The 12,006-nt window shown below is 41.0% G+C and overlaps 1 protein-coding gene across 8 annotated transcripts in view; it reads right to left on the reverse strand.

The window, feature by feature from the left end:
- Positions 1-12,006, reverse strand: part of EYA3 (EYA transcriptional coactivator and phosphatase 3) — a 97,702-nt gene that overhangs the window by 57,912 nt on the left and 27,784 nt on the right. For 5 of the 8 annotated variants that reach the window (XM_072980110.2, XM_020810533.3, XM_078380215.1 and 2 more), the window contains exon 2: positions 7,034-7,130. The exons of 1 other annotated variant lie outside the window; for it this stretch is intronic. In XM_072980110.2, the coding sequence (XP_072836211.1) occupies positions 7,034-7,066 (33 nt within the window). In that variant the 5' untranslated portion in view covers positions 7,067-7,130. Of the gene's footprint in view, positions 1-7,033; positions 7,137-10,072; positions 10,103-12,006 lie in introns of those variants that run through there. 2 more of the 8 variants (XM_078380217.1, XM_078380219.1) reach the window with 2 other exon arrangements.

A 12,006-nucleotide genomic window follows, 5' to 3' on the forward strand; every position in this document is an offset into this window, starting at 1 on the left:
GAGACAGAGAACTACAGACTCGTCAGCCTGACATCAAACCCAGAGAAAATTCTGCAACAGATTATAAAGCAGTCACGGTGCAACCACCTTGAAAACAATGCAGTGATAGCTTGAAACCAACATGGATTTCTGAAGAAAACATCCTGCCAAACTAATCTTATCTAGTTTCTTGGACTCGATGGCTTTATAGGTCCCTTCCAACTCAATTATTCTATAAATCGAGTCTATGAGATAAGGGGATCGAATGCACCCTTATCTGACATCTTTATCTACCGGAAACCATTCTGTCCCCTCCATATTCTGTCCTAAGGTAGCTTCTTGTCCACAACGTGGGTTATGTATCAGGACAATCAAGAGCTGAGGCACATCCATTTATTTCAGAACAACCCCATAGTTTCTTATGATCCACGAAGTAACAACAACAACAACAATAATAATTCAACATGGCATGGCTAAAACGGGGGACCCTTAAGAAAGAAACCAAGGGCTTGATTTTTGCTGCACAAGAACAAGCACTCCAAACCAATGTGATGAAACCTAAGATCCAAGGAATTAGTGCTAACAGCAAATGTCAACCCTGCCAAGAAAAAGATGAAACTCTGTCACACCTCATCTGTGAATCTCCAAAGATTGCACAAACAGATTAGTGCACTGGTCATCATGCAAAAACAACAACAACAACAACTTGCTAGCCTAGTCATCGGGGCTTTGGGACCAATATCAAGAAATTTCACACAATAATATAAGCAGTTGCAAATCTCAGAAATAACACCATCAAAGCTACAAAAAATGAGAATATTAGGAACAGCATACATACTGTACCAATATTTAAAAGATAGTTTTTCTGTTAAAATCTGTATCTACTACCATTTTCCCGAAAATAAGACCTAACCTGAAAATAAGCCCTAGTAAGATTTTTCAGGATGCTCGTAATATAAGTCCTACCTCCAAAATAAGCCCTAATTAAGTGAAACGCTGTCCTCCCCCATTGTGCAGCAACCAGAAGATGACATGACTGTATTTATTTATTTATCTATTTATTTAACTTATATGCCGTCCACACTACCCGAAGGTCTCTGGGCAGCTTACAACATTTAAAATACAATAAAAAGGCAAAATAAAAGGGCAAAATAATTAAAATGCAATTAAAAATATATACTCTAAAAATTGCCATGAGACCCACAGCTGATATTATTTCAATTAAAAGCCTCTGGAACAGGAAGGTTTTGACCTGGCGCCGAAATGTCATCAGCGTCGGCGGCAGACGAATCTCAGTCAGGAGGGCATTCCATAGTCTGGGGGCAGCTGCCGAAAAGGCCCATTCTCTACAAGCCCTCCCTCTTATCTCCTTAAGGGATGGCTCTTTCAAAAGGGCCCCCTGGCTAGACCTTAACTGCCAGGTTGGTTCATATGGAAGGAGGCGGTCCTTCAGGTATCCTTTTAGGGCTTTATATGTCAAAACAAGCACTTTGAATTGGGCTCGGGCAGCAACTGGTAGCCAATGGAACTTAAAACAGAATCGGCTTGATGTGCTCTCTAGCAGCCCCACCACTCAGCAGCTGCGCAGCTCGATTCTGGACCAGCTACAGTCACCGGACTGTCTTCAAAGGCAGCCCCACGTAGAGCGCATTGCAGTAATCTATGCGAGACGTTACGAGTGCATAACTGTCATGGTAGGGCCATAGCTGGTATAATTTCCGCAGCTGAAGGAAGGTGCCTCTGGCCACTGAGTCCACCTGGGCTTCCAGTGTTAGACTGGGGTCCAGGAGCACCCCCAAGCTGCGGACCCTGTCCCTTAGGGGGAGTGTAACCCCATTCAGGGCAGGGAAATGGCCCTCCAGCCTGTCCGGCGAAGCACCCACTAACAGCACTTCCGTCTTGTCTGGATTGAGTTTCAATTTATTAACAATTTATTTGAATAAATGTAGATTGTTGTACATGAAAAAATAAAACATCCCCTGAAAATGAGTTCTAATGTATTTTTGGATCAAAAATTAATATAAGACCCTGTCTTATTTTCAGGGAAACAGGGCATATAATACCAATCAATGTTTTCATACTTTTGGTTGACTGTGCCTGGTATTTTTTACTACTACTACTACTACTACTACTACTACTACTACTACTACTACTACTACTACTACTACTACTACTACTACTACTACTACTACTACTACTACGAGCAGTAGTAGTAGTAGTAGTAGTAGTAGTTGTTGTTGTTTAGTTTAGGCATCCTTCAGACTCGAGAGACTATGATAACATGCTCTGAATAGAGGTCTTGGAACAGAGTCTAGTGTGGCTGAGAAGACAAATTCAAGAGTGACAATCCCTTCCACACTGAAGACAAATACAATCTGTCCCCTGTCCAGCTCCCTGATTTTGCTGCTTTCGGGGCTGCCTCTTTGCCTCAGCCTACTGGACATGGGTCTCTTCAAATTGGGAGAAGCCGTGATGGACCGCTTGCCTCCAGGCTGAACACTCCAATGTCAGGGTTTCCCATCTGTTGAGGTCCATTCCTAAGATCTTCAGATCCCGCTTGCAGATATCCTTGTATCGCAGCTGTTGTCTCCCTCAGGAACAATTTCCCTTCACTAATTCTCCATACAAGAGATATTTTGAAATCCAACAATCAGCCATTCTCCCAACATGCCCAAGCCAAAGTAGACGTCGCTGTTTCAGTAATGTATACATGCTAAAAATTCTAGCTTGTTCTAGGACTATTTGGAACTTTGTCTTGCCAGGTGATACCAAAAATGCATCTGACCCAATGCATATGGAACATGTTCAGCTTCCTCTCCTGCCATGCACAAAGGGTCCAGGACTCCCTGCAGTACACAAGTGTGCTCAGGACACAGGCTCTATAAACCTGGATCTTGGTAAAGTATATGTCGTCAGCTTTTTATTGAGCCACACTCTGTGAGTCTAGAGAACATGGTAGCTGCTTTGCCAATGTGTTTATCCAGCTCAACATCTAGGGAGAGAGTGTCAGAGATGGTTGAGCCAAGGTACACAAAATCATGAACAACCGCCAACTCTTGCATGGAGATGATAATAGAGGTAGGTGAGTCCACACCCTGGCCCATGACTTTACTACTACTACCAGTACTGCTGCTGCTGCTGCTGCTAATAACAATAACAATAACAATAACAATAACAATAACAATAACAATAACAAGAAGAAGAAGAAGAAGAAGAAGAAGAAGAAGAAGAAGAAGAAGAAGAAGAAGAAGAAGAAGAAGAAGAAGAAGAAGAAGAAGAAGAAGAAGAAGAAGAAGAAGAAGAAGAAGAAGAAGAAGAAGAAGAAGAAGAAGAAGAAGAAGAAGAAATGGAAAACTGTCTTCATAGCTTATGGTGAAGAAACTGGCAAAGTTACCATCAAAAGAGGAATAATTCTAGGAGATTCTTTGTCACTGCTACTGTTTAACATCTCACTATTTGACATCTCCATATCAATTATTTTAAATAAAACTGGATTGGGCAACCACATTTCAGAACAAGCAGGAAAAATCAATCATCTGTTATACATGGATGACCTAAAAGTATATGCAAAAAGTTTCACACAGATACACTGCTAAACATAGTACAGTGGTGCCTCGCTTAGCGAGGTTAATCCGTTCCGGATTAACCCTCGCTCAGCGAATCCATCATTAAGTGAAACAAAAAAGTCCATAGGAACGTATTAAAACTGATTTAATACGTTCCTATGGACTTAAAACTCACCGTTCTGCGAGTTTTCTCCATTGCGGCAGCCATTTTGGATGCCTCGTTAGCGAGGCAAAACAGCGGTCACCATTTTGTTTTAGCAGCGGCCATTTTGGAACCGCCGATCAGCTGTTCGCTATGCTTTGATCGCGTCCGCGCGATCATCGCACAGCGAAAAAAGCCCATAGGGGCCATCGCTGAGCGAACGCTCCAGCGATGGCCCGGGACCCATCGTTGTGCGGATTCATCGCATAGCGAAGCGTTCGCTATGCGAGGCACCACTGTACACATATTTACTGAAGATAATGAAATTAAATATGGAATTGACAAATGTGCAGCTCTGTTTATACAATGTGGCAAGATCCAAAAACTATATGGAACAGAGTTTAAAATGGCACTATTATAGAATCACTATCAAGTGATGAAAATTATAAATACTTTGGAATACTAGAAGCAGATAAGATCTGCAAACAAAGTTAAAGAACTGACAGAATGGGAATATATTAAAAACCTGCAGAAAATCTTAAAAACCAAATTAAATGATAGAAATACAATAAAAGCCACAGGCAGATCAAGTAATTAGATACACAGCTGAAATAACAGATTGGACCCAAAATTAATTAGAAAATTTAGATCAAAAAACACGGAAACTAATGAGCATGCATCATGCACTACATCCAAAACATGATGTGGACAGATTATATGTACCACGAAAAATGAGAGGCTGTGGAAATAAGCAGGTAGTAGAGGAGGAAGAAAGAAGCCTATTACTAAAAGTAGAGAAAAATTACTTAAGGGCTAAAACTGGAAAATATTTTGGGGGAAAAACAGAAACAAAGGCTCAATATAAGAAACAACAATTTGAAAATAAATTAAACAGTTGGATAAACAAACCACTACATGGACAACACCTGAGGATACTGATGGAAGACATCATAATAATTCAACATGGGCATGATTAAAATTGGGAACCCTTAAGAAAGAAACCAAAGGCTTGATTTTTGCTGCACAAGAACAAGCACTACAAAGCAATGTGATGAAACCTAAGATCCAAAAATAGTCCTAACAGCAAATGAACTTGGCCAAGAAAAAGATGCAACTGTGACACACCTCATCTGCGAATGTCCAAAGACTGGACAAACAGATTACAAAGTTAGACATGATACAGTGGCAAAATTAGTGCACTGGTCATTATGTAAAAATTATAACTTGCTAGTCTCCAAAACCTCATGAGAACATCAGGTAGAGAAGGTGTCAAAAATGAAGTCAAGATCTTGTGGGATTTCCGGATCCAAACTGATAAGACACCTTGAACATAACACATCAGACATCGTAAAAGAACGAAGAAAATTCTGTATCATCTGTTAGTATGTCTGATGTGTTATGTTCAAGGTGTCTATCAGTTTGGATCTGGAAATCACATTGCAATTCCAGAGGATGCCAGAGTTGAAAATACTGTAAAGAATTGGAAAAACTAACAAAAAACAGAGATCTGGCAATCAAACCGTGTTGCTTGTGGATGAAACACACTTTGGTGGTCTCCATGATCATCAAGGCTTTGGAAACAATACCAAGAAACTTTACACAGTATTATAAGCAGTTGCAAATCTCAGAAATAACACCATCAGAGTTACAAATACGGCAATATTAGGAACAGTATACATTCTGTGCTAATATTTAACAGATACTTAGGGTTTTGATTAAATATTGTATCTGTTAAATAATATCAGTCAATGTTTTTATAATTTTGATTGACTATGTTTGATATTTTTGAATCATCATCTTAGAACTGTACTGCTGGAAGGGACACCATGGATCATTGAGTCCAGCCCCCATCAAGGAGGCATAGTGGGGAATCGAATTGCTAACTTCCTACCTAAACAACTGAGCTATCCAGCGAAGTTTCTTCAGGAAACAGGAGAAAAGTACTACAAATGTAGAAATAGGAAACTATCTCTATTTTGTTTTCTTCTGTATTTCAACTTCTTAAACCTGATATTGTTGCTGTCCCAAATATCAATAAATTTATAAATGTTGGTAAATTATTCTAAAACATGCTGAAACTACATTCTCCCTCAACTGCACTGTACAAATTCAGTAAGTCTATTTTCCCCAACAACAGGGGAGGCCGCTGTTATTACTACCTGCCTAGTAGTCCTAACTTTTAAAAGGCAGGAGTCTCTAAGAAAAAAGAGCAGTGGTAACTCTACAGTATGAGTAACAGTTCAAATGTAGACTTTGTACAGTTAAACACACAAAATGCAGACCTGGAATAATGAATCTGAGTTTCCCACATCTGCATTTTTAAAATATCAAGTTCCTTCTATTCCGAATGAAAAAAATTGTGAATTTTGAGAAATTCTTAACAAAACTGAACTGAAAGGACATCTTCAATCATTTATAATGGAAACGTGCTGTACACCGACCAAGGAGGATCTCTTAGTCCCTCCAACAATCTCCAGTGAACAATTCAAGATGCTGAGCTTAATTTCCACTAAGTGTGGAACATAATTATCTTAGAGATGTCATCTGCTATCTGCTATTATGTACCTTCATTAGGAACCCTGGGACTCTTGCTGACTCAAAATTACAGATTTGGAAAAAAATGAACAGTATTCCCTACTGAGAAATCCCACATTTAAAAATCTCTGTTTCCAAATTCCTAACCATGTTTTAAATTGTTAACCATCAAGCAGTAGTCCAAGAAAGTGATAGACTCAATATCATTTCAAGAAGTTACCTGAAGTTTTAATTTTTACAGTTTTATATTTGGATCTACTAAAATTATCTGTCCCAGGTACAGTTCCACTGAAATGAACCACATCCCATTATTATGCAAAAGGAAACCTTATTTGTATTTAAATTAGATGAAAATTCTATTATCTCTACATGAAGCTATATTAGCTATAAACAATGGAGATAACTGTTCTGCATATTTATTTAGATTTAAAATGTCTGTCTGCATTTTCCAGGCATGGGAACCTGCTGAGTCAAAACATTCTCAGTTGTCAGAAAATAATAGTTTCCCCCACTCTTATGATATAGCTACAATTAAAACTTCACTTTTCTGTCAGAATACATTATAAAATATCAGATTAACATTTCAACAATATTGCAAAACTGCTGCTGCAGTTCCCTTTCTGGCAAATAAGTACATAAACTGAACTATCTGGAATATACTTTGTGATGCTATACAGGTCCTGTCAACTAAACCTAGCCCCAGCTACAAATTCTCTGCAGAGAATCATGATATCATTTCCCAAAAAACTTGACACAAATGCAAAACCCTTTCTCTAAGGCTCTGGCAGGGTTTTGTTTTTTGCATACTCACCGGTTGTTCTGCTAAATCTTGTACCTCTTCCATGATCAGTTTTTCCAAAACTGCTCCGACACAAAGAATGTCCCTCTTCCTCTGCCGTCTTCAAAGCCTGTTACAAAAAGGTACCCACAGCTTTTATGTACTTTAGGAAGGGGCTTATCATTTAGGCTATCAGTGACTACACTCCTATCTAATACGCCATTTTCTAAACATATGTGGGCTTTCCAAAATAAAGAGAAATCAAATTCATGTACAAAGTAGGGGAAGGGTGGGAGCAAGCAAGGACTGGCCATTAAACCATAAGATAGGGCAAGATAACAAAATCATGTGTATGTGTGCAACCCACAGCACGTGGAAAACTTCCACTGCATTTCTCTTCTTAGGCAGCCACTGCAGAAACCAACTTACTCTGTATTTTCAGGAGGTCCACGTGTAAGGCACTCATAAAAATATTTCAGGATTACCGAAGTTGCATTAAAATGATAAAGTTGAGGCCATGGCGTTGGAGTATGCAGTGATACGATCAAACCTGCATTAACTGAGAGCACTTACATAACTATCATACACGTGCACCTATAAGCAGGACTGGCTTGCTGCTACATTTGTTGCTTCAAACCACCTACAGTACTTGAAAATGGAGAAGATGAACCTGAGAACTAGAAGTCAGGATGCAAAGCACTATATATTGGGAACTGAACTCCCAACCTCTGGCTCTGCAGGCAGAGACCTATCCAGCAATGCAAGGATCTATCCAGCAATGCTGCCGTCAGAAGGAAAAGATGGCTACACACGCACACATGCATACATACTCTACGTCTTACAGTACTAAATTACAGGTAGATTGTGAAATTTTAAAAAATGGCTCTCCTCTGTCAATTAATAAATGTATATATGTATTTCTATTTAACAATGAGGAAAAAATAAAATAGGACAATAATACATTTTCATATCCTTCTATTAGTAGGTCCCCAGGGAGATTTACTAAAGCCAAAACTGTAAAGACATATTGGCCAGAACCTTTGTATTAGTGTTCATGGAATGTCTAAATAGCCATGGCTGATTGTGGCTCATTATGAAGATGCTGGTAAACAATCAGGCAGATGACAAGGCTGGTAAACAAGATGCAGTCACAGCAAATTACAGAAACCTCATGTGAAAGCCAACAGGATTCTGGCCATTATGAAATAAACATACAGAAATAAAGAAAATTAAAATAGCTTACTTTAAAAGCAACATTTAAATACATTAAAAGGAGTAGCCAAGCTAGATCTTATGGAAATAAAAATGTTTTCCACTCTGGTCTGAAAGAAACCAGAGCAGAACCCAGGAAAATGTCTAAAAGAGAGGACATACTAATTTCAAAGTCTAGGCCCTGCCATAAATTAGGCTTGAACGCAGGACATAAAATGAATTCCTTGCTGCCAAGACTGGCTTATACAGTATTTTCCACATATTATAGGTGCCTCATGGTGCAGCAGTTAAGTTCAATCTCAGGTAGCTGGCTCAAAGTTCACTTAGACTTCCATCCTTCCAAGGAACAGTATATAAGTAGCACACTCTGCTTTGCTTTTACAAGCTCCCTGCAACGAGTTAACAGTCAAAAACTCCAGTTGCTTAAGAAAAACAGACAAAACCAGGCAGAAAAATCCATCAGTGACTATCTGCCAGGATAAACCCAAGTTCAATCAGTACATCTTCAAATATCAGTCACATTTGCTTATCAGCATCCCTTAGACCACGGGTCCCCAACCCCCAGCCCGTGGATCAGGATCAGTCCACAGCCTTGCCAGGACGAGGCCATGAAGACAAATCTCCTGCCCCCGGCACACGCAGACACATGCATGCACGGCCCCTCCCACACACACACAGCCCCTCCAACGTACACATGGCCCCTCCCACACATGCACGGATGCCCCCGTGCTCCCTCACCTGCACACTAAACTGGTCCCTGGAGGCAAAAAGATTGGGGATCACTGGTTTAGACAACCAGCTGGCCACTCTGGGAACAGGAAGTGTTTGGTGTCACCCTGCAGGACTCTTCTAATTTTTGTTTTTTTGGTTCGTTGTTGTTTTGACTTATATACTGCCCCATAGTGCTAGATCTCTCTCTGGGTGGTTTACAACATAATTATGCAAACAACAACTTGTGCCCCCCCCCCCCGTGAGCTGGGCACTCATTTTACCGACTTGGAACGATGGAAGGCTGAGTCAACCCTGAGACGGCTACCTGAACCCATCGGGATCAAACACAGGTTGTAAGCAAAGGCTTGACTGCAGTTTAAACACTGCACCATGGGGCTCCTATTCCCTTCTTTCGGGGGGCATTCTGGGTCTGTGCAGCTTGTCCAAGGCCACATAGGCTGGCTCTTTTTACTGCAAGCACAGTGAGGAATTGAACTCCCAACCTCTGGCTCTGCAGCCAAGTTGACAGTAATAAAAATGCAGATACTGCAGTCTTAACAGCATCCAAAACAACACAGAAGGCTTCAATCATTTTTTTTTAAAAAAAATGTATTTTGAAAAGCAGCAGAAGATAAATCTTGTGTCCCTTGCAAAAAGGTATCTTCAGGGCCTTTTCTTTGGTGGTGTGATAGTTCTGAGATTCCTCTCCCATCAGGGATCTCCACCAGCCTCCTCTCCTTGTCTTTCAATGTGCTATGAAACTCCTTTTGCTCCAGCTTTTACGTGTCAACCTTACATTCCTTATTGTCTCACAAGATAACAAAATGTTTTGGAAATATAACATCTGGCTTTTTGCATAAATGTGGGGAAAATGTCTGGACCAAATACCAAATAGAGTGCTCCTTAGATTCTAAGGTATTTTATGTGTATATACTTTACAATGACTAATTCTTCTTAAAAAGGTAAAGGTTCCCCTTGACAATTTTTGTCCAGTCATGTTCGACTCTAGGGGGCGGTGCTCATCCCCGTTTCCAAGCCATAGAGCCAGTGTTTGTCTGAAGACAATCTTCCGTGGTCACATGGCCAGTGCGACTTAGACACGGAACGCTGTTACCTTCCCACTGAGGTGGTCCCTATTTATCTACTTACATTTACATGCTTTCGAATCGCTAGGTTGGCAGGAGCTGGGACAAGCGACGAGCGCTCACTCCGTCACGTGGATTCGATCTTACGACTGCTTGGTCTTCTGACCCTGCAGCACAGGCTTCTGAGGTTTAGCCCGCAGCACCACCACGTCCCTAATTCTTCTTACTGCTTCTATTATAAGTAACTTCAGATAATTATGATGATTTATTAATGTATTCTCAAAGGCTTAATTGTTAGTTTGGATGTTAAAGGAAGGAAGGAAAAGGTGGCTGTCTAACCTTCCCATGTTTAAAATTCTCAAATTCCTCCAAATTTACATATGGATTCCGCAAAAGTAGTACAAGTTTTGTTTTTATTACATAATCTAAAAAGAGAGGTTACCTACCTGTAACCATGGTTCTTCTTGTGGTCCTCTGTGAATCCACACAATTGGGTTGTTCTGCGCCTGTGCAGGACCTCTCGGAAGTTTCTAGAGCTTAAAGACATGTGATTAATAGAACGTTCCTCCGTGGAGCACATGCTCCGTTCCTGTTAAGAGTCCGCTGCTGTCAAAGAACTATATTAAAAAAAAGACAACGGGACAGACAGAGGGGAGGATGGGCGGGATGTGTGGATTCACAGAGGACCACTAGAAGAACCATGGTTACATGTAGGTAACCCCTCTTTCTTCTTCGTGGCCTCTATGAATGCACACAATTGGGTGACTGACAAGCTCACGTACCAGATGGTGGGGCATCACAGTAGGAAGGATATCAAAACAGCTCCTCCAAAGGCAGCATCACTCTGTGCTCAGATATCAAGCCAGTAGTGTCTCACAAAGGTCGATGGAGTGGACTATGTAGCTGCATGGCAGATATGAGGAAGCTTAATTCCACAATGAAGTGCAGTAGAGGTTAACATCGCTCTGGTAGAATGGGCCTTCAAGTGTTCAGGAGGTGTTTTGCCTGTTAGTTCATATGCAAGAGAGATGGTTTGAGTAATCCATCGAGAAATAGTTTGAGGTAAAGCCGGGCCACCTTTATGAGGGCCATGAAAACTTAGAAAAAGTCCTGGTGTTTTTCTAAATGATTTAGTTCTGTCAATGCAGACGGAAAGAGAGTGTCTTATGTCAAGCATGTGGAGCATGTGCTCAAGTGGTGTAGAGGGAGAAGGGAATAAGGTAGGCAATATCAGCAGTTGATTAAGATGAAATTCAGAGACACCTTTAGGTAAAAACGATACATCAAGGTAGAGATGACCTTATCCAGGTGGAATTAGAGAAATGGTGGGTCTGATCTGAGGGCAGCAATTTCGCTAGCATGCTTAGCAGATGTTATCACCATGAGGAATGATGTCTTTAGAGAAAGCAGTTTAAAATTGGAAGTGGCCATAGGTTCAAAAGGTGCATTGAGGGCAAGTTGTAAAGACCACTGCGGAAGAAGATGTTGATGCGGTGGACGGATGTTGAGGAGTCCCCTGAGGAATTTTTCAAAGTCAGGTGGGAGAAAAGCTTAGCGGAATCAGAATGAGATGGCTAGTGTGCTGCAATGGCAGAGATATAAACTTCCAAGGTTGAATGGGATAGTCCGAGATGAAAAAGATGAAGGACAAAGGTAAGTAAAGTCTTCAGATAAACAGGTATTGCAGGTAAGTTATGAGAGTTGGTAAAGGATAGGAAAGCTTTCCATTTATTTTGATATAGAAGTAGAGTTCAAGGCTTTCGAACTTGATCTAGGACCACGATGGCGAACCCATGGCACGCATGCCACAGCTGGCATGTGGAGCCCTTTCTGCTGGCACATGAGCCATAGGTTGCCAGATCGCTACTCCCCCTGCCCCCCCATGCAGCCTAACCTCAGGAGGTGGCTGCAGCAGGTGCTGGTGCTTCGGCAGGCAGATCTGGAGCAACTGGTCCTGGCAGCGGAAGGGTCTTGAGGCATCTCCGTGCCGGGATTCCC

Source organism: Pogona vitticeps, chromosome 9 (genome assembly GCF_051106095.1).
Source record: "Pogona vitticeps strain Pit_001003342236 chromosome 9, PviZW2.1, whole genome shotgun sequence".
Taxonomy (NCBI): domain Eukaryota; kingdom Metazoa; phylum Chordata; class Lepidosauria; order Squamata; family Agamidae; genus Pogona; species Pogona vitticeps.